The sequence below is a fragment of the Eublepharis macularius genome, chromosome 8 (assembly GCF_028583425.1).
Source record: "Eublepharis macularius isolate TG4126 chromosome 8, MPM_Emac_v1.0, whole genome shotgun sequence".
NCBI lineage: Eukaryota > Metazoa > Chordata > Lepidosauria > Squamata > Eublepharidae > Eublepharis > Eublepharis macularius.
The window spans coordinates 104,338,101-104,361,886 of NC_072797.1; the positions used below are offsets into that span (position 1 = coordinate 104,338,101).

The window sequence follows — 23,786 nt, forward strand, 5'->3', positions numbered from 1 at the left end:
TCTGCCCTCATATCTACCCAGGAAATACAATTACAGGACCCAATGGCATTAATTACACTGGCTCTTACAGCTGCTCATCCTCCAACGTGATATATGCCCTCATGAGTCTGGGAGCCATTGCATCTTCTTGTTGCTCTGATGTCTGATCTGTTGAACTTTCTCATGGCATCTCATCCCAATCTCTGTGTCTTTCTATAAAATCTCTAGCCTTTTGGGCTGAATTCATTCTGAATCTTTGTTTTCTGAATGTGAAAATCACACCTTCCGGGGCATCCCACCTGAAGGGAATCTTTTTCTATCTTCTACCAGAAAAGCATAGTCTGCCCTTTTACACAAAATTTGAGTAGGAATTCTTTTAGAATGGTATCTGTGTTGTCAATTTTTAATTTTTTTATTGAATGTAGCGCCTGCTCCCTAGCATTCCTTCTCACAATTCTGAAATACAGCAGTGTGTCTCTTGAGAGGTTTTTAATCTTGGAATTAATTTTATATACTTCGTTGATTTCTAATTGTAAATCCTCTTGGTCACAGTCCAAAAAGTTGGCCAATGCTAAAATCATCTTCTCCCTAATAGCTTGATCATCATCCTTCTCTGAGATGGAGCTGAACTTCAGACAAAACTCCTTTTCTCTCATTTCCAGTAATGCTAACTAATGTAACTGTGTTTCTATCACTCCTTCATTTCCTCCTCTCCAGAAACCAGGGGTCCCTGGTATAATTTTCAAGTCATTTTATTTAAGTTGCCATAGAACCTGTCACACAGCATTTCTCAGTGGAAATAAAAGGAAACTATATATTCTATTTCTCTTGGGTCTATCTACAGCCTTTGATGAAGTAGATCGTGCCATCCTGCTGAGGCATTTGGAGGCAGAAGTAGGTATTAGAGGATGTAGTTTGGTCTGGTTTAAATTGGTCCTTACGGAACAGACTCAAGAGATATTGCTGGTGGAGACCAGCTATCTTCACTATGGGAATTGTCTTGTGGGGTTTCACGGAGCACATTCTTATACACTGAGTTGTTCAACTTCTATTGAAAGGCTTTAGGATAAATTATTTGTAGCTTTGGAATTGAATGTCATCAATACATATGACACCCAGCTCTATATCTCTCTATCCAAATACCCTGGTAATGTGGTAGAGGTCCTGATTTGCTGCCTGAATGCTGTGGTCAAATGGCTGAAAATGAAACAATTGAAACTAAGCCAAGACAAGATGCTGGTTGGGAAGATGGAGATTTTGAAGGACATTGTACTCCCCATATTCAATGAGGTTCAGTTGACCCTTGCTGCCTTAGTTAAGAACCTAAGGGTTATAATGAACCTAACATTGCTGTTGGAGAAGACGTTAACGTGGTTGCAAAAAACACTTTCTACCAACTACCCCAGTTGCCCTCCTATCTTGACATGGCTGATCTGGGTGCCTGGATCCATGCCACAGCAACATCAAGACTAGACTACTGCATTGCATTCTATGTCAGTCTACCTCAGAGTCAACTGGATAAATTAGGCTTCTATCCAGAGAAAGGTAGTTGTAGCTGTACCTCTAAGATACCAAAAGCCTCCTAACCTAGTTGGTGCAGAATGCTGCAGCTAGGTAGAGCATGCATATTACTCGCATTCTGTAGTTTCTGGGTAAAATCAACAATTGCTCGTATACGCACATTCTCCCTCCCTCCTATCTTATGAAATGATTTACCAGATAAGGTTAGGAGTGTTAGTCACTCTCCTGGCTTTCTGCAAAATGCAGTTATTCAGGAGGCTCTTTAATAAAAATAATAGGGCTGTACTGTAACAAAATGATTCAGAAAGATGCTTTGATAACAGAAAGCTGTAGGCTATACTTCTGCACACTATCTGTTGCTGTAAGTATGCTCTATTGTATAACTTCTGCATCATTTAACGTGTCATGTTTAAATATGCTAAGGCCACTGGGAGAGTTTCTGGAGGGGCAATATTTGAAGTGAAGACTCCTGGTGACAAAACATGCTTTTGGAATATTGGGTACCATTCTGCTTGTAAAGCTGGAAAGAGATATCAGAAAGGGCAACCAACAAGGGGTTGGAATCCTTTCTCTAAAAGAGAGAGGCGTGAAGAGTTTGGACTTCTCAGTTTAGAGAAAAAATGGAGGAGGGAATGGTAGAGATTTTAAAAACTGCATTTATTTAGTTATTAGAACACCTATATCCTGTCTTTATCTTTAAAAATAAATAGTCAAGGTGACTTAAAATATTAAAATCCATTCAAAACAGCTAAAATAGACAACAACTTTGAGAAGCTTACAAGCACAAGATGTAATTTTAAAAAACCTTCTGGAATAAAAATGAGGCTGGAAGGTCTTTAAAGAAGAAACCACTTGCAACACAATGATGAGCAAGTTCCAAAGAGCAGAGATGGTTCCCAAGAAAGCTTTTATGCAGGATTTCCACTGATCAGATTTCTCTGACAGGAGTTCCTGCACTAAAGCTTCCTCTTTGACCTCAGAACCCAAGTATGTAGTAGTAGAATTGGTTTGTCAGGTACCTTGGACTCAAACCATTTAAGGATACAAAGATTAACACCATTACTTTGTCTTGTGCCTTGAAGTGTACTGGCAGCCAACATTGTTGATACAAGACAGAAGTAGTATGTTTGCTGTAGCCAGCATTTGTAAACATCCTGGCTACTGTGTTCTGAACCAGTTGAAGTTTCCAAACTGTCTTAAAAGGCAGCCCCATGTACAGCATATTACAGTAGTCCAGCTTGGATGTTACCGAGGCATATGTATTTGATTGTGGCCAGCTTTGCATTTTCCAGAAAAAGCTGCAACTGGTGGTGAACCAACTTGAGTTGCACAAACATGCTCCTTTCTACTTCTGTTGCCTGGATATCAGCGATCAAGGAAGCATCCATGAGTATGCCCAACTGTAAACTTTCTCCTTCAGAGAAAACCTCACCCGGAACAAGTTGCCTTCTGTTGGATAAGTAGGTGACAATGCTACCAGGAGTGCCTTCCATCAACTTCAGCTGGTGAGCCAGCTGTAGCCTTTCCTGGATGAAAAAGATCTTTACTCTGTGATGCATGCTCTGGTAACATTAAGATTAATTATTGCAGTGTGCTGAGGGGACAGCAGGGTGGAGAGACTGCCCTTGAAAAGAGTCTGGAAATTACAGTTGGTACAGAATGCTGCAGCAAGAATGCTGCCTGGAGTGGGTTGTAGGGACTATTTACTCTGGTCTCGTTTTGTTTATGCTGGATTCCAATTTGCTTCCAAGCCCAATTTAACAATTTAAAGGCCCTATATGGCATGGGGCCAGCATACCTTAAGGACTGCCTACTCCTCTATGAGTCTATTTGACCATTACAGTAATATTTGGAGGCCCTGCTTCAGGTGCCCCATCATCCAAGGTGAGAGGTGGCAACCTGAGAAAGGGCCTTCTCTGTTGTGGCACGAAAACTGTGGAAATCTTTCCTCAGTGAGATTCGTTTGTCTCCATCTATCATAGTCTTCTGCCAGAAGGTAAAGACTTTTAATTTTTTTTGTTTCCTTATTAACCCTCCCTCCTGTTTTTAAAATTACTCTTTATATATCTATGTATGGTTTTAAAAGTTGATTTTAATGTCTCTTGAAACAGTTGTTATCTTAAGGGCCCTAACTGGGCTGAAAGGCAGGATATAAATGTTTTAAATAAAATTTAACATCTGTTTCTAAATCAGCTTTTACACCTGACTCATGGCCGATCTTTGTTATCTGCATGATGGGAAGATAACTCCCCCACATTGAAAAATACTAAAGAGCACCTAATTAAACTTAAGAACAGACAAAACAAAATACTCTACACAGTATGTAATTCACTTGTAGAATTTGTTGCTATGAGATGTGGTGATGGCCACTAGCTTATATGGGTTTAAGAGTGTTAGGTGGATTTGTGTAGGATGGGTCCATCAGTGGCTGCTTAGCATAATCATTATGGGAATTCCATGTTTACAGACTGCTTTCTGGAGGCATGTTTACAGACAGCTTTCTGAATGCAGCTTTCTGGAAGTCAGCAGTAGGGGGAGGTTTTGGCCTTCCTTCCTCAGCTATGGGCCTTTTGGATCTTCTGATCAGCCACAAGATACTGAACAAGATTGACTGTCTAGCCGGGCTCTTATTTTTATGGTAATAACTAACTACTTATCCAAACATCTGTTTTTTTTTTTTAATTTAACTGAATCAAGCCTTTGGCCCCAGTCCAGAAAGTAAGTCATGCTCAAAACCCAACTTTTCACTAAAAAAGACAAAAAGGCTTTTGGTATCTTAGAGGTACAGCTACAGCTACTGTTCTCTGGACAAGAGGCCTAACTTACCCAGTGAAATTACCTTGACACGTTATCCAGAAACAGTTAAGTGTTGCTGTGGCTCCAGGATGCCAGAGGAGTTTCCGTTTCTGTAGTGAAAAGTTGATGGTGTGGGTTTACATGTATGTATTTACATCCTACTGATCAGATATCATGTCTTTGTTCCAGAATGTTAATGAATGGAATATTGCTCATCTCAATACTATTTTGGATGTTGTAGAAGAAGACTGTGGAATTTCCATTGAGGGAGTCAACACTCCATATCTATACTTCGGCATGTGGAAAACAACATTTGCATGGCACACTGAAGATATGGATCTCTATAGTATTAATTATCTTCACTTTGGAGAACCAAAATCATGGCAAGTTAATGTTTATAAAAAGCTTTCATAAACAATTACTTTTCAAAGATTAAAATATACAACGAAGCATTGAATGCTTATTGCTATATATATGACTGTAGAAAGATCCAGTTAAAAACTTACAAAGACAGAGTCTGAGATTTGTGAGGAAAAACATATGGCTTAAATCTGGAAAAAGGCATCCCTTGCCAAGGTAGGAGTTCCTATACACTTAGGGCTTCTGCTGGGTTTTAGAAATATGACCATAAATTAATAAAAATACTACCTCTTTAAAACCAAAAAGCAAGCCTGATGATGACAGGGCATGTTCCAGGAGGCCCTGAATTCTGAGGGCAGTTGGTAGACATGTAAGGAGAAAATAGTCCAGAGGGGAAAAGAAAATCAGACTGTTTGATGTCCTGAGGACCTATAGAATCCCAAAGGACAAACTCTCTCTTTCCAAATCACTTATCTTACCCTTGCAAGTCCCTCACTTGTTGAATCTAAAACAAAAGGTTGAGTGCCTTTAAGCAGGACAGTGAAACATAGTCACCCATTGACCAAGTGGGAGTTTCTGCATAGTTAGGGAACTCCCCAAGTGTGCTGAAGAATGAAGGCTATTTTATCCAGTGGGCAAAGAAGGGACGATTGCTAGGGCCCATCATCATGCATAGAGAAATGCTTCCTTTATCAGCATAATTGCAACCATCCCATAGTTGCCTGCTCCTTATCTTCCCCACCACACAGATTGGTAGAGAGGAAATACTGCTCAGGGAGGAGGTAGACACTGGTGCAGTTGTGTTCACATCCAATGGGATGTATAGGGTGAGATACTTATTCTCTATTACCCCTGCCTGTTGTCACTTCTCCCATATAGCTCAGTAGCAGGGATGCCACACCCTCTGGGAGATTTCCTGTTCCCAGTTCTCATTGCCCACCACAACTCCTGCTGCTGATGGGAGGAAAAAAATTAACATTGGTTTGACGGCGTTATGTCCACTCTAGGAATCGCTGGAGATTCTGTGGTGGACTTTCTGTCAGTTCCCATAGTGGAGTGACATCACTTCTAGATAACACCATTGTGGCTATGGTTCAGTGCCTTGCTAATAGGCACTCAACTTCAAAATGTTCTGTTTTAGATTTAGTAGGTGAGAGACTTACAAAGGGGAGATAAGTGACCTCGCTGGGATATGTAGAATCCCAGGGTCTCCCTCTGGGATTCTATAAAACCGTCAAATAGACTCTGTACCTGCAGATTGTTTCCCTCCCCTCGACATAAACTGTGTTTCCTGTTGTTCCAATTAAGAGGGCTTGCTATTTTATTTCACTGATTGCCTACCAGTACTGTAATCTGGCCCTGAGAATAATATATCTTTAAAAATTAAAAATGTCTGTTCCTTTTCAAAAACAGAAGATGCTATCAATGAAGAGGGCAGTTGAGGGAGGGAAGAAAACAGATAGAGGCAGAGAAAATGGGCCTGTTAAAGTGCATAAGAGTTTACAGTATACTGGAGGAGATCTGGGTCAGGGAGAAATTTCCTAATGATTTATTTCTTTCATGATTCCTTGTGGGTCCCCAACTTGTCAATATATTGATAGCACAGTCAAAATTTCTTTTTGGATGAATGGTTTAATGCATTTCTTGCAATTACAGGAGTATGAAATGTGTCAAAATAAAGCACTGAACACACAGGTTTTCTGAAAAGTAATTTTGCCAAGAAAGTCCAGAGGAAATTAAAACAAATAAAAGTTATGGTTTCTGGCTTAAGTCTTGAAAAAGTTCCTACCCTGCCATTGGCTGAGCATTCTAACTGTGAGAGACTTAAGTCATTAGGTCCCAAGGCGCCTAAGGACAGAATGGTCTGTGAGCTGTTGGAGGGAGGTAATGCAAAGCAATGTATAGGCAGCACTATCGCAGAACAGTCAGCATATGTATGTCTGTGCAAATGGGAAAAGGGAATTGTGAAGGTATTTCAAAAGAGGTGCATCCGAAAAAGTTTGCAGGCTTCTGTTTGATAATTTTCCTCTAAAGATGCTGATAGCCATATTTAGCTTTAAATTCCTATCTAGTTGGTGTAACAATAATCAATATTCTCTTTCTGGGAAGGTTCTATTTAAATACAAGGAATTTATTTCCAGAGAAATATATGTGTTCTGCATAAATGGAATTGTATCATCAATGGAGTTCGTATAAATGAGACCCTGCTTTTGATTTTTTTTAAAAAAATTAAAATGTATCAGTGCCAACAAAATGTATGATTTTGCACGCTTGTGGTATTGACACTTAACCTTCAGTTGCTTTCAGATGAAGAAATAAGAATAAATTAGTTACCTATGTAGCATTTCTTTTCTTGCAGAACTACTAATATGTTGGCCAGGTTTTATTTCAAGGCTAATTGCTTTGATTTAAATGGGCAAAGAAGCTATTATATTTTCTGTCAGTAATGATGTACAGCACTCTAGCGTCACATCACTACTGTAACATATGTTTGGGGCTCTGTTTTTTTAATTGTGTGTGTTGCTGGAAATGATGGATTTTATAAACTGAAGTGTATTGTAAGTTCAGTGAGGGGAAAAATACCTGCCATTTCAGAGAATGCAGCTGAGTATCTTGCTGTGATTAAAAACGTCATATAATTTAATGTAAGACATTTACATTATTTGCACTGCATTACTTGTTAGTGAGTCTCATTGAGTTCAGTGACACATTTCCAAGAATAAGGTGCCCTTTAAATGTTATGCCAGTGGCACAGGAAGCACTTTCCTTTGCATTCCTCCCATAGTGCTACGGTAACATTTAAATGGCACCTAACTCTGCTGGCTCTGAGTAGCTGTTTGGTAAAAAGGGGAGTATAAAGTCTAAGTAAACCTACGAATTTCAGAAGTCCCTGGTCTACTGGGGCTTAGTAGTAATGAAATGCTTGGACGGACACTACTGGGGCAAATCCTGCATATATATATCAGAGATTCTGTACATAAGTCTTCCTATCTGGACCCTTCTTTAAATTCATTCCCAAAAGCTGAGTGGCCTCTAACATGATGCAAGCAAGCACAGAGAGGAGGAAAAAATTGGGGAAAGCCTGGTGGGCACATGGAAACAGGTACTCAGAGCAACCTGGGCCCTGACTGCAGTATTCTTTCATTATAAATTTGTTATAGTAGCTGTGCAAATGTTCTTTTAATGTGGTAGTACAAATGACAAAATTTGATGTTCACATGGGGGAAAAAAATCAGAAAATTGAGTTGTAGGTAGTAGGGTTGCCAATTCTGGGTATACAGGAATAAATCTATATGGACATACCACAGGAACTTCAAGCAGGTCCTTTCTATCTTTTTCCTGAAATACATAAGCCTGGAAAACTAGGATGTCTTGTTATCTTGGCATAGGCACCATCACTCTTTGGGTATCTTGAGTACATGAGCTCCATTCTCAGACCCTATGCCATCAGTGTCCCCACTTATGTGCATGACACCACATCTTTTGTGAGAAAAATATCCTCTATAGACAATCTTTCAGGTAATACAAATTTGGCCACCCTGGATGTTGAATCTTTATACACCAACATCATCACCCACAAAGATAGACTACAAGCTATTGGGAACACCATCTCTGATAACTCCACAGCTGACCTTGCTACCAAGCTCTGCCAGTTTGTCCTCACCCGCAGCTATTTCAGATTTAATGATGATTTATTCTTTTAGATCAATGGCACAGCCATGGGCACCTATATGGCACCACAATATGCCAACATTTTCATGACTGACTTAGAGCAGCACTTCCTCAGCTCCCACTTGTTAACATCTCTCTTAAAATTTATTAATGACATTTTTATCATCTGGACACATGGAAGAAAGCACTGGAGAAATTTCACCAGGCTTTCAGCAACTTCCATCCCATGTCAACTTGACCATGAATTCATCTACACAAGAAATTCATTTTCTAGATACTGCTGTACAAATACAAAATGAAAGCATAAAAACCACCTTAATGCTATTGATGGCCAAACGTATCTACGTTCCTCCTATTACTGTCACATCAAACAATCCATTGTCTGCAGCCAAGCTCTATGCTACACCTGCATCTTTTCCAATAAGCCGTACCAGAGATTTTTTTGTGTATTTTCCACTCTTTTTTTTCGTTGTGTGCACCTCTATTCTTAGGTCACCACAGGTGCTAATTTCCTACATTTATCCCCTGCTATAACCAAGTTGCATTGTACCACTTTATCCTGACTCCCTTCTTTCCTTTACACTTCTCACCTTATGACTAGGATACAGGAGTTCATAGATCTGTATTCCCGTTTGTATCAGACTTTTTTTTTTGAAAAAATTTATTGTATGGGTTCACATACATTCCAAAAAACAAGTATTCCCCATTTCTTGACATATGCTATCCCACCCTCATTTGTATCAGACTCTTAAAAGCTTTTTCCCTTGGAAACTTACTGGTCTTTAACATGCTATTGGACTTGAATCTTGCTGTTATACTGCAGATCAACACTGTTTTTCTCCAGAAACTGAGTCTGGGTTGAGAGGTTTGGGGCGGAGCCTGGGGACAGCCCTTAGCTTGGTATAACACCATAGAGTTCATTCTCCAAAGCAGTCATTTTCTCTGATTTCTGTAGCCTGGAGATCAGTTGCAGTTTCAGGAGATCACCAGGCCCCAGCTGGATGTTGGCCACCCTATTTAATTATGATCCGTGGAAATCCTGCAATCCTAATCAATCAGAACTCCTCAAACTCCAATAATTCTTGGAATGTTGAAGGGCATACAGCCCATGCTAGAAGTATGCAAGAATGGGAGATGTGATTGTGGGTCAAGGAAGTATGCCATAGGATGTGTATTCCCCATTACCCTCCCTCACTATAACATGGGTAGGTGGTGATAAAACAGAGACTTCTTGGCTTTTTCTGGTGAAGTTTAAGTATCAATGAATAGTTTTCGTGCTTAGCTTTTAATCTCAGCAGACAGAACAATTATGCTAGAGAGCTTCATGGCTAGGTGAGCAGGAATCTATAGAGTTGCTCAGAGCTTCATAGTGTTGCACAATGAGAAGGTGGCCAATATTGTGTGAGAGATTTCCTAATTATTTCTCTCCCTGCAGTTCCCCAATGGTATTTTTATGATTTAACTGCTTATGTATTGAGACTTCAGATCAACAACTATACCTGTCATCTTTTGCTCATCTGCTTACTTAAATTCAGTTTTTTTAAAAAGCATCAAGAGACATTGCTTGCATTCTTTTGAAAAACAGTATTTTATTCTTTCAGTTGATCACCATAACTTGGCAGGCTGTTCAGTGAGAAATGTGGAAAGGGGGTGGGGAGGAAACTTCCAATAATCTTTTAGGACAATAAGATGGATTTTTTTAAGTTATTCTAAATTAACAAAGATATCTTGAGATACATTTTTTTTTACTGTACTATGCTTCTGTCTTCATATTTCATCTCTCCTATTCACAGCAGGCAGTTCATCAGTGTATTGTAATTCCTACCTGTTGCATTCATATAGTGGTAAATAGCTTGCACATCACTTAGATTCAGTTTTTTCCTGGAGAATGCAGACTAGATGTGATAGATGTAATTGTCTTTCTCCTTTGTATATTTAAAGGAGGTGTAACAAGAGAACCATTGTATTGGTTTGATAGTGTTTCTTTTTTTGAACTAGGGTTGGTAACCTTCAGATGGAGCCTGGAGATCGCCTGGAATTCTAATTGATCTCCAGGTGACAGAGAGGAGTTCCCCTGGAGAGAATGGCTGCTATGGAGGGTGGATCATATGGCATTCTACCTCACTTAGGCCCCTCCTCTCCCCAGGCCCTGTCTTCCACCCTTAAATCTCTAGGAATTTCCCAACATGGAGCTGGCAACCCTATTTTGAACTGAGATTTGAAAATGCAGTGGGATTTGTCACAAATATACTGCACTACATAGATTACTTACAGCCCCTTGATTGTTGCTGAATACTGAATATTGTCCTTTACAATATGTGTCCTCATAACTCCAGAGTTCCAACCAAAAAAGTTGAAATGCTATTTTTTCCTTGAATAATATAGTTTGAAGATACTGAATTGACATTAAATTAGTTTATCCTTCTTCTTAATTACTGTTTTCATGATCAAAGTCATAAACAGTGAGCCATCTCCTTCTGAAAGGGAAACCTAGAGTTTACTGCCAGAGTTACAACATGATCTTACTACAGCCACCAAACATTTAGCCACACACACAGTTTTATGAAAACATTCTTCGTATGTTGCACCAGTACAAGCATTTAGATCACTTGCCAGTATAAGTGCAGCTGACAGATAGATATCACCAACTTTCTGTACGTATTTATTCAGTTTACTCCAATAATATTTTAATGCTGTTTTATGTACAGCTGGAGGGATATAGGCGTTGATCAAAGTAGGAGAAAGGTTTTTAAAGTCCAAATAAAGAGCCATCGCATAGGGAAAATCACTTGGAAGGATAGTAACATTAACCAATAAACTAGTAGAAATCAAGCAGGCAATCCCTGCTGAGGGGAGACCTGCTTTAGCTTTTTAAAAGGCCTCTAGGGAATAAACAGAAAAACCAGAAATATAAGCTTTACTAAGCAACCAAGTTTCATGTAGGAAAAGTACATCATACTTAACCAGAAACTTCGTAATCTCTTGGGACCCCATTCTATTTTACCATCCTGACATGTTACAAGATAGGAATTTTAATTTCCACTTGCTAGCATTTAGTCAATCACTCTTCTCCTTAGATGTAATAACAGCATCAAAGTCCCTCTCACAAACTTCGGGAGGATATTGGAAAGTTATATCCTGTTCCATTTAATGATTATACCCAGATGGGCTCGAACTACCATTGTTTCCTTTCTGTATAGGCAATGTTAAAGGGCACAGACCTCCAGGGAAATTCTTCAAAGGTTCATTCTCAAAAGGCATCACCTCTTTTATACAGGTATACTTGGCATTTTTAATCTGAGATGATTGACTTTTAATATCAGTTAAGGCATAGATAAGTGACTGTAGCTTCTTAAGGATGATATCTTGCTCATAGATGGGCAGTGCTCCAAAAGAAGTATGTAAACCGTCTTCAAAAGCATGCTTTATAGTGCCCCTCAATGAAGAAGGTCTATTCAGCTGATTCATTGTCCGTCTTCTGTGCAGTCCCACATGGGACTGCGCACACGCAGGCCTGCCGACCGGATATTTTTTTCTAGTATAAACGTCCACTAGGGGGCGCCCGTCCGCCGAATGCGCATGCGCGGGTTTTCCCGCCAAAAGCCACATCTGGCAGCGGCGTCCCCCCTTCCCTCAGTTTCTTCTTTGCTGCCGACCGGTGAGCATCTAGTTGTCCGCTGTGAAGAAATCTAGAAGGATAGTACTTAGCATTTGAGTGAAAATGTCAAAGAAAGCCTTATTTAAGCGCTGTTTGACTTGCTCTATGAAGATGTCGAAGACGGATGGGCATTCAGTATGTCTGGAGTGTCTGGGCAAAACCCACAATATTCCTAAGTGTGAGTATTGCCAAAAATTTACGCCCAAGGCCAGGGCCGAGAGGTCAGCCAGACTTCAAACCATGCTCTGGAAGAGAGCGATGCGGGCAACTAATGGATCTGACGCCCCAACTAAACCACCTTCGGTGAGTGGCAAGTCCGTTCGGAGTGCCTCTTCTTCCGCCAGATCAGGTTCCCCCGGGCGAAGTCGTAAAGAGACCTCTTTGGATCCGATCCAGGCAGAGTATGCGTCTGTGGTTTGGAACCTATTACCGTCGGACATCGGTCTGAGTTGGAGCCGTACACCGCATCCGAAGTCACTTCTTCTTCCTCGACTCCCAGAACTGTCTCGGTTCCAGCGATATGATCAGAATCGAAGAGGACACCGGATCCGACGCTTTCGAATCTGAAGACAGCATCGGATCCGAAGACGTTGGAATTTGAACCGTTCGGTTCTGACCATCTCGGAGTCGGTGCGTTTGGAGTCGAAGACATCGGATCTGAAGAGCCCTGTCAAAGACTCTACATCTCCGGATCTGAAGCGACACAAACGAGTCATTCGGAGCAGACTGACTTGCCTGACAAGAAGGCAAAAAAGAAATCGAAACGGACACATTCAGCCTCTGTGCAGACTGAGGCGGCCTGGGATAAACCCAAAACACCTTCCCCCCCGGATGAGGTCTCCCCATTACTCCTTGGATGATGAAAGAGGTCCAAGGAAGTCCTTGGTTTGAGGATCGGACCCGACCATATGAAGAAGCTTTACCATTTGAGTACTCTTATCAGGGGACTGGCAGGTATGGATCCGAATACGACAGACCACGAACCCATGCCTCGACCTCTCTATGGGAGGATTGGGAGGTACCTAGGAGTGAGTACTCACGTTATGGATCCCCGGCCCATGAGCGGCCTTATCAATACTCAGAGACTGGGCGCGATCAAAGCCCCAGCTTTCCATCTGATCCTTCTCCTGATGAAATTATCATCGGTTCAGGCAGAATTTCTCCAAATGAGGACTTTTGCCTTTATACTGAGCAGATGCTCAGAATGGCTTGCTTTTTGGAGACTGAGGTTGCTGCAGTTGACCCTAAGCTGAAGGATAAAATCCTCCATTACATCTATTCCGGCAACCCGTCTAATGTTGCCTTCCCTATTATAGAGGGTCTAGCAGAGGTGATTTCTTCGATATGCGAAAAACCATCTTCCATTCACGCCACCTCCCGTAAGCTGGAGGCACTTTACAAAACCCGTGATGATGTCTGCACTTACCTGTTCTCTCATCCTCCACCATCGTCTTTAGTCACCAAGGAGATGCAGATGCGCCAGAGACAGGGATCTCAGGTTGTGCCTACCGACAAGGAGAGTAGAAAACTGGACTCCTTGGGCAAAAAGATTTATTTTTCTTCATCCCTCATATTGAAGATAGCTAATTACTCATCCATCATGGGGGCTTACCAGATTTTCCTCTGGAACCAAACTGCAGTTTTCCTGGATAAACTCCCTGATGACCAGAGAGTGTTAGCCAAGGTAATTATGGATGAAGCCTTGGCAGTCTCCAGGCAGCAAATTAGCGCTGGCCAGAATTCCTTGGAGACTGCATCTAGGGCCCTGGCATCCTCGGTGGTACGCCACAGGCATGCGTGGCTACGCACTACAGCTCTACCACCTGAAACGAGAAATAGGGTGGAGGACTTACCTTTTGAGGGACAGACCTTATTTTCGTCCAAAACCGACGAGTATCTTTCTTAAAAACGCAAGGATCGCTTAACAGCTTGGTCCTACGGAGTCACCCATTACAAACAACCTTCCTCCAACCGACCGCCTTACCGGCAGTTCCAGTATTATCGGAGCAGACAGCAGAGATATCAGCCGTATCCTCCGTATGGCGCTCATAGACAGCACCAGCAACATCAGTCTGGTCCTTACCAACGACGCAGGCCATACCATCGCCAGCGTCAGAACCAGCAGAGCCCGATTGTTAAGGAGTCTACTAACCAACCCAAGCAGTTCTAACTAGAAATTGAGCAATCTGTAGTTTTTGGTGACAGATTGTCTGCTTTTGCTATATCCTCCTGGGCTGAAATTCAAGTTGATCGTTGGGTCCTGAATGTTGTAAAGTTTGGTTATAAAGTTGAATTTGAAGTTTATCCACGTCTGTCTCTCCTTGATTATTCGCTATATACCCCATCTCAGAAGCTGCAGTCTGCAGTGGCAGCCTTAGAGTCTAAAGGAGCAGTTCGGGAAGTACCACAAGATGAATCCCCATTGAGATTTTATTCTAGAATGTTCATGGTGGATAAGAAGGACGGCGGTGTCCGCCCCATACTAGACCTGAGGGGTCTGAATAAATTTGTACAGGTTAGGAAGTTTCGGATGCTTACATTAACCATGGTCCTGCAGTTAATGGCTGATAACATGTGGTTTGCTGTCCTGGACTTCAGGGACGCATATTTTCACATCTCTATCCACCCGGCATACAGAAAATTTCTTAGATTTGTCTGTAATGGGCGAATCTTTCAGTACCAGGTATTGCCCTTTGGGTTGTCCACTGCTCCCAGGGTCTTCACTAAATGCATGGCCCCAGTAGTAGCCTTCTTGAGGAGACAAGGATGTTCCATCTATACTTATTTAGATGACTGGCTCTTGTCAGCACCATCTCCTGATGCGTTATTGGAGCAAATACACATGGTGGTAACCACATGTACTAAAGTAGGTCTCCTTGTGAATTTCCAAAAGTCGGTGCTCATTCCTTCACAAAAGGTTCAGTTTATTGGCATGGTGTTGGATGGGGTACTGAATAAGGGGTTTCTACCTGCAGACCGTGCCCTGCGGATTAAGCGTATAGTGGGTTTCTTTTCTAGATGTCGCTTCCAATCAGTGGCGGCCATTCAGAAACTCTTGGGTCTCATGGCATCCGCTACAGCGGTGACCCCTATGGCTAGACTACATATGTGGGCCCTTCAATTGTGGCTTTTATCAGTCCATGACTTCCAATCTGGTCGCCAGGATCAGAAGTACTCCATCCCACGCAGGATTATTCGTACATTGGGTTGGTGGTTGTCTGATAGCAATCTCCTTAAGGGAGTTAGTTTTGGTGCTACTCAGCATCAAGTTACCATTTCCATGGAGGCCAGTTCGTTGGGATGGGGGCCCCAGTGTGGCTCCCTAAGGGCTCATGGGGTCTGGTTTGACCAGGATCGAGAACTTCACATTAACCTTTTGGAGCTCAAGGCTGTGCGTTATGCCCTTATCGCTTTTGCAGATACCATGCAACACAAAACGGTTCAAATATTGACAGACAATTGCACGGCCATGTTCTACCTGAACAAACAAGGGGGCACCACTTCTCAGGCCCTTTGTGACGAAGCAGTTCTGATCTGGGAATGGGTGTTGAGCAGAGACGTTTTTCTGCAGGCAGTACACATCCCAGGCAAATCCAATGTGGTTGCAGACAAGCTGAGTCGGTTAGCCTCTGAGAATTACGAGTGGACAATCTCAGATCCACACTTGCACGAGATATTCCTGCGGTGGGGCTTCCCAGAGGTGGACCTTTTCACATCAGAGAGCAACAAGAAGGCCCCTCAATTTTGCTCCAGGGGCGGCCTGGGGCGTTTTTCCCTAGGGGACGCGTTTCAGATCAGGTGGACAGGATGCCCATTTTACGCTTTCCCTCCATTTCTGCTGATTGCCAGAACTATCAGCAAGATCCAACGAGACAGAGCGTGAGTTATTTTGGTTACTCCATTCTGGCCCCGGCAACCCTGGTTCCATCTGGTGATGCAGCTATCACGAGGGTGTTCTTTTCAATTCAAACAGGAACCAGGTCTTCTGTCGGACGGGGATCCTATATCACGATCTACCCAGACTGAGGTTGACAGCATGGCTTGTGGGTCACTAGGCCTCTCTACTAGGGTAGCGGAGGTATTGACTAATGATAGAAGGGATAATACCTGCAAGTCTTATTCAGCTAAATGGAAATGTTTTGAGACTTGGGCAATTTCCAAGGGGTTCAATGTTATGAACTGTTCTTTGGGGTGTATTTTTGAATTTCTGTTGTCCCTGAAGGATGATGGGCTTTCCAATTCTTCCATAAAAGTTTATTTAGCCACCATATTGGCATTTCACCCCAGAATTGATGGGAAAACTGTTTTCACATAGTTTATCTAAAACATTCCTCTAAAGGTTTACATAACATGTTTCCTCCGATTAAGGAGGTAGTTCCTCAGTGGTCCCTCAAGTTAGTATTGGCAGAGCTCATGAGGCCTCCATTTCAACCCCTGGCTACCTGTGAGCTTAAGTTTTTATCTTTTAAGGTGGTATTTTTGGTGGCCATTACTTCGGCCAGACGAGTGAGTGAGTTGGCAGCTCTGAGGCATGATCCACCTTTCTTGAAGGTTCATCAGAGCAAAGTAGTCCTTTGGCCTGATTTAAAGTTTAGGCCCAAGGTTTCATCCCAATTTCACACTTCCCAGGATATTGTTCTACCTGTGTTTTTTCCTTCCCCTTCAGATAGTGCAGAACGGGCCCTTCATTCTTTAGATGTACGCAGGGCGATTCTTTTTTATGTCCAGAGGACAAAGTTGTTTCGACAGGATAAGCAGCTGTTTGTGTGTTATGCTGGCCCCAGGAAAGGCAAGGCAGCGATGTCCCAATCGCTGTCCCGATGGGTTATTATGACTGTTAAGACTTGTTATTCACAGGCTGCCGTACCTTGCCCTTTGGAAATTAGGGCACATTCCACTAGAGTACAGGCGTCTTCTGCTGCGTTCCTGAGGGGGATCCCGCTGCATGATATTTGCAAGGCTGTGACTTGGGCCTCTTTGGAGACGTTTGTTAAGCCAATCAATCAATCAATCAATCAATCAATCAATCAATCAATCAATCAATCAATCAATCAATCAATCAATCAATCAATCAATCAATCAATCAATCCTTTATTGCTTCTGCACAGCCATAGCAAATAACAAGAAAAGTACAATATTGTTAATACAAATTACTACATCATAAAATTTAAACTGAAATTGACAAAACTCCATCAAGATCTTTAAATCCATAAAATCCATAACAGCATGTAGTATAATATAATACTACTAAAGGGAACTTATTAATACCCTCAAGTAAATTAAAACTTACTTCCATAGTCTTAACTGTATTTTGTTTACCGATGTTACAAACTTTGTTTGTTAAGCAATATGCCATGGAGACGCTGGAGAGAAGAGAGGCAGCAGTGGGTCAAGCTGTTCGACAATTTCTTTTTCATTAAGGAACACACCCGCCTCCAGGGTAAGTGGCTTCTGAGTCTCCCATGTGGGACTGCACAGAAGACGGACAATGAAAACAGGGTTGCGCTTACCGTAACTTCTATTCATTGACGTATTCTGTGCAGGCACACAAACCCTCGCTCCTGCCCCGCTGTGTTCCTCTTTTTCCTATTGGAGGGTTGGCGGCACAGGAGAAACTGAGGGAAGGGGGGCGCCACCACTGGATGTGGCTTTCGGCAGGAAAACCCGTGCATGCGCATTCAGCGGACGGGCTCCCCCAGTGGACATTTATACTAGAAAAGAAATATCCGGTTGGCAGGCCTGCGCACGCGCAGTCCCATGTGTGCCTGCACAGAAGACGTCAATGAACAGAAGTTACGGTAAGTGCAACTCTGTTTTACTTGCTACAGACTTGACCATCTTTTTACTCCCTTCTATAAAGTAGTAAGATGTATAAGTGGCCCATTATTCACAGAATGTTGATTTGCCCAGTTATCAGCTCTAATAGATAAAATGCTCCCATCATCACCAACCTCTTCTCATCTGAACCGTGCTCTTAACCAATGGACATTTTCTTTTTGGATATATATCTGGGCAGGGAAAATTCCAAACCATTTTAAATACTGCTGGTTAGAAAGAATCAATGAGGGAATTTTCAGAGAAAAAAATGTAATTTGAATATTTCACCCTTTATGGGCCCTGGAACCCTTTTGACAAATTTTAGATCAATCAATGAAAGATGCCTGTGCTGCAGAATGGAGAGACTTTTTCAGCTGCAAACTTAGTTGAGCAGTTAATCATATGACGTTGATATGGAAAAATATTCAAAATAATTTTGTTATGTTCCAGAGTCAAGGATGTAAGAACAGGATGTGGGGTACAATTGTTCTTCTTATAAACCCCAACCCCCCCCTTCCCCTTCCTTCTCCTCATTCTCCTCCTTCGGCCTATTTGTGGCAGACATCTTACATAAAATTGGAGAGATTCATTTGGCAGATCTTTTAACCTCAGAAGTGTGGCATCCCTGTCCATTTGAATTAGATAAAAAAATTCTAGCTGTTCCAAGAATACATTAATTTTCTCAAATATTTCTTGTAAGATTTCTGAGATTAGAACAGTTTGCAATGCTAACATGGCTACATCCTCAGCTCTCTTAAGTGGCGTTCTTTTTCAAAATCTCATCCAAAGCTTCCCTGTCAGTTAAAGAATCCTTTGGGAAACACACCAAGAGATCATTAACACTATAGATCCAGAGGAGTTAGCCGTGTTAGTCTGTACTCTGTAGCAGCAAAATAGAAAAGAGTCCAGTAGCACCTTTAAGACTAACCAACTTTACTGTAGCATGAGCTTTCGAGAATCACAATGCTGAGAATCACAGATGCTGACGAAGAGAACTGTGATTCTCAAAAGCTTATGCTACAGTAAAGTTGGTTAGTCTTAAAGGTGCTACTGGACTCTTTTCTATTTTAACACTGTAGGGTCCTGGAATATCATTAGCTAAAGAATCAAATCTATTGGAGATTGCTGTTGGAGAGAGGTTCTTAAAAAACTCATCCATTTGACACTGTTTGCTAGCAGACATATGCCCTTCAACAGGCAGCACTCTTTTCTTCTCCATATTACTGTAGAAAGATAACTATTTAACTACACAACTTAATTACCAAATTAGTCTTGTTAAACTTGTTACTTACTGACTGTGGCTCACATGTGCAGAGAATAATTAAGAACTACTAATGATCTCTAATGGCTATCCCAAATTGTTACCCCAAACATAAAAATGCATAGTGTGTATGTAGAAAGTAATATATAAAATAAAATATATAAACCCTATGTTTATCACTATATTGACCTAACATTTTAATTAAATCTTATTTATGATGTAAAATTAAGTTAAACTAAATAACTTAAAATAATATAATTTAAAATTATATTAAGATGAGTTACAAACTCATCAACTCATGTCTTCTTTTGTAAGGAGAAAATAGACCACCAGCAGCAAAGGCTCATTATTGCTCCAGCCATGCCCCAATTCCAATTAGGCTGATAAAGCAAGAAAAACAAAACAACATCACCAAAATATAGAATGAAAGAAAACCAAATTGGAGAAGTAAAAAAAAGAGAGAGAAAAAATTAGAGTATTTATTATATTAAACCAGCCTTGAGCGTGAAGGAAAGAATAATAATCACCCAGCCTACTGAAAACAATCATTCCCAAGCTAAAAGCAACTTACAAAGAGTAAACCCAAACATTAAAGCCAAAAAGTAATAAACAAATAACTAAAAGCCGATAAACTCAATAAACACCACCCAACTCAATTGGAAGTCCAATTTAGTTTATCTAAATGTATTCACTTAGCATGCCCATTGCCCCAGACATTTCCAATCTAGTCTTTCTTCCATTACTTGTAAACAAGTTTCATACTTGGTCTTGAGAGCTAAGAAGATATATTAATCTCTGTAGCACTTCAACCATCAAGAATTGGAGAGTCATCAACTCATCATGTACACAATAATGCTAACTTAATTTCAAGATATATAGAGAGCAACATCTATCTCATGTTGAAGGGCTTAACACTTATAAACACATGCAAACTAATTTGGATGCTCTCTTTTGGACAAATAATGACTGGTTTTATTGAGCTGGGATACACCAATGAAAAGATAATGTTGTTCTTCCAATCATAGCACAAAATACCCATTATTTCAAATATTGGAAACTAAGAGAAAATGTCTGATAATATAGATACCTATGCTGGGGTACTGTTGGTCCTAAACAAACATTAACAGTCATTTGTAGCTTAAATATCCAAATGCTTCCAAAAAGCAACTTTTCCTTTAAAACTGTTAATATCAAAATTGGTGGGATTAATAGAAACCAGAAGTGGGGGCCCGCAAGGACTTGAGGGGGGGGTATCCCATTTCCCCTCCCCCACCATATCCTCTTTCTCTTCGCTGCCTCCCATAGCCTTTCCTCCTTTTCCTCCACCCTTCTCTACTTCCCACCCACCTTTGTCTGCCCCCATCTTTACCTTTCTCCTCTCCCCCCTCTGGCAGCCTCTCCCCTATGGCCGACTTGCATGTTGGGGAACCTGCAAGGACTTGCTGGGATATTTTACTCTCCCCTGTATCCCCTTTCCCACACTATTTCCTCTTGCCCTCTTCCTGGCAGCCTCCATATGCTCATTTCCCCCTACATCCATATATCCTTCAAATCCACTTGTCATGAGTCAGCCAGGGCTCGGCAATAGCAAGGACTCCTCAGGAGAAGAGGAGCTCTGTGTAGCTAGCCATGAGCTAATAGAAGCCAACCGGAAGGAAATTTAGCTGCAGGCTTGTCAGGATTCACAACCAACAGCTGGTGCAGAGCCACCAAGACCTTCCAGCTCTAGTTCAGCAGGTGAACCTCAGTTGGTTATTCCCAGCCCTACACCCTTAGAGCACCACAGGCAGAAGCTGAGAACAGAGCTTTAGGCAAGATGACAAAGTGCAAGCCTCCTGGCCCAACACCAGCTCCTTGCTGATGAGAGATGAGTAGTTGCAGGATTCCTCCAGAGCTTTTGGCTACTAACATGACCCTTAGGTATACAGCTATAAAACCAACCAAGAGAGACTGTTAGGTGTGGACGCAATGTGTACAATAGCTGCCAAGCCACTGACTCTGCTTTGCCTGACTCCTGGAACCCTGACCTTGAACTGGACAGTCCTGCCTTGCCTTAAACTTGGAGCCTGTGAGCCAGTACACCACTAAACAACTCACCTTTTATCTGCAATTGTATTTCTTAATTTGCTTCATTTATATACTGTGTTTCTCCCCAAAGGACCCAAAGCACCTTACATCATTCTCCTTGCCTCCAATAATCCTCACAACAACCCTGAGAGGTAGGTTAGGTTGAGTGGATCAAAGCCTCCCATTCCAGTGAGCTTCCAGAGCAGAGTGGTGATCTGAACCCATGTCTTAATTATATTCCTTGGTCTTGTTTGCATTTTAGGTGTCTAAGGAGATTTAAGAAACAATCCTAAGCAGTCGATTCATAAATAAGCCCCATTTAGTCAATGGGGCTTATTCCCAGGAAAGTAGTTTTAGGATTGCAGCCATAGATGCAGACATGTTCTTCAGTTCTAAATATTTTGGCCACATAGCCACATATTGCACTAAAACGGAAGATGCATAACAGAATGATGCTTCCTTTGGAAATTTTCTATTAGTCACTTCAAATTTTGAAGAGCAATCCTTTGAATTTATACTTCTTCCCATGCCCAGAATTGCTTTTATAGCTCCTCATCAAATATCTTTTATACTAATAGCCGAGCTTATATAATAATAGCCAAGTGGCCTTGATCTGAAGATATTTAAATCCAGAGATTGGAGCCATGAATGGACAAGACAGTTCATCGTCATGTCTTCTGTGTAGTCCTACATGGGATCTGTGCACACACAGGCCTGCCACAGATGTTCCAAAACTCCTAGAGGGGCGAGACACTCACCTTGCCTTTTTGCTCGTTTTTCACCTAGGTCCATTCAGAACTAAGTCCTGAACTAGGTCCTCGTTTTTCATCTAGGTCCAAGAACTCCCTTCCGAAGGCCAAGCAAGATAATTCTTTGGAGCACCCCAACAGGGGTCACCATAAGTTGGCTACAACTTGACAGCACATTCCTCTACCAATACAGCAATGTATATGAACTATAAATTATACCCCCCCCCCCGGCCTGTGGTCTCAAGCTGTTTGATGCTGAAAGTTCAAACTCACTCCATGTACCTAACAACTTTGATATGTTACTGATGTTAACAGGAGTGGGTATAAGGGAGGTTGCTGCCCAGGAAAACTAGAGGGGCCATATACCTTGCCAAAAGACATCAACAACCCTTCCTAATGTATTGTCGTATTGTCAAGGGCTGAAAATAAGAACGAGGCTTTTCAGTCTCTTTTAAAGCAGCAGCAAATCCAGCCAAAAGCTCCCAATTCCACTCACTCCAGATCCCAGCAACAGGTCCTCCCTCTCCCTCTGTCTACTGGAACTGAAAAGCATGAGGCAGAGAGCTGTGCCTTATATGCTCACATAGAGCAGAACAGGAGATCTCTGGTTGGTAGACAGACCTGCCTAACAGGGTTTGGAGAGATGAGATTGGTGTTCCCATGGCTACAGAAGGCCCATCGCCTCAGTTGCCTAGGGGATTAACCCCCCTGCTCCTTGCTGTATAGGGCAGAATGGAAGCTCTCCAGTTGGCAGGGAGAGCTGCCTATGAAGGTTATGTGGGCTAAGATTGGGGTTTCCAATGGCAACCAAAGGTCTGCAGACATTCTGGGCCTCTGTTGCCGAGGGAATCAATGGATCGGCACCAGCCTGTCTGGCATCATGAATCATTCACGAATCGAATGAATCAGCCCCAAAAGTCATGATTTTGTGAAAACTGCAGCCCCACGAAATGCATTTCGCGAAACACGAATCAGTCCAATTCGTCACAAAATTTGATTCGTATTTGGATTCATGCCCATGTCTACTCTTTAGAACTGACCATTTTCTCTGGGGGAACTGATCTCTGTTGTCTGGAGATCAGCTGTAGTTCTGGGAGAATTCCAGGCCCCAGCAGCTGGTTGGCAACCCTATATTTTTTATTTATTTATTCAATTTATATACCGCCCATCCCCAGGGGCTCTGCTTATATTCCATAAGCAGTTGACCTAGGAGGATGCAACACCAGTAAGAAAGGACTGATGGTAACAGATTATTATAACTCTGGGATTTGGCTTATGGTAAGTTTGGTCAGAACCAGCTTTAGCTCCCCAGATGAGCGATACTGTCACAAATCTCAAAGATAATATATTTAAATTGTATTGGTTTTTTTTTAATTTTTGAAGTTGGTTGCATACCAAAGCTGTCCCTGTCTTGAATTAACACAGAATTTAGGCAATGTTTTATACACTCTTACTAACATTTAAATACTGTGTTCTGCAAGTGCTTTTACAGTGGTTCTTCAGCACCTGGAGTAAATAGTACAGAAAAATAGTTTATTTATATTTAGACAAAAGGAAGATGACTGAATATAAGAAGATTCCCCCTAAGGTTATACACAAAAGATTTTTTTTATTCCTGTATATAACTAACTTGTATGAAAATCTAAGACTGTCCCTCTTTTTCTTGGCAGCACATCTGGAAAAAAATGTAGTGTTTCAGATAATTAATGTGTGAGAAAGGAAAGTTTTCATATTTTTGCAGATTTGAAAATAATATATTTTCAGTTTGGTAATAACAATGAATTTCTAAATGTATAGGCTTACTAATGAACAGAATCAGTCTCGTAACTCAGTAATCAGGCAAAAAGAAAGTATAGCTTTGAATGTATCCCCTTGTGAACCTTATAGTTGCAAAATATCCTAAGTG

The 23,786-nt window shown here is 41.5% G+C and overlaps 1 protein-coding gene across 1 annotated transcript in view; it reads left to right on the forward strand.

Annotated features, from left to right (window-relative positions):
- KDM4C (lysine demethylase 4C) overlaps positions 1–23,786 on the forward strand; it is a 385,835-nt gene that overhangs the window by 53,559 nt on the left and 308,490 nt on the right. The window contains exon 5 of the mRNA XM_054986639.1: positions 4,486–4,679. Coding sequence (XP_054842614.1) covers positions 4,486–4,679 — 194 coding nt within the window. The remainder of the gene's footprint in view (positions 1–4,485; positions 4,680–23,786) is intronic.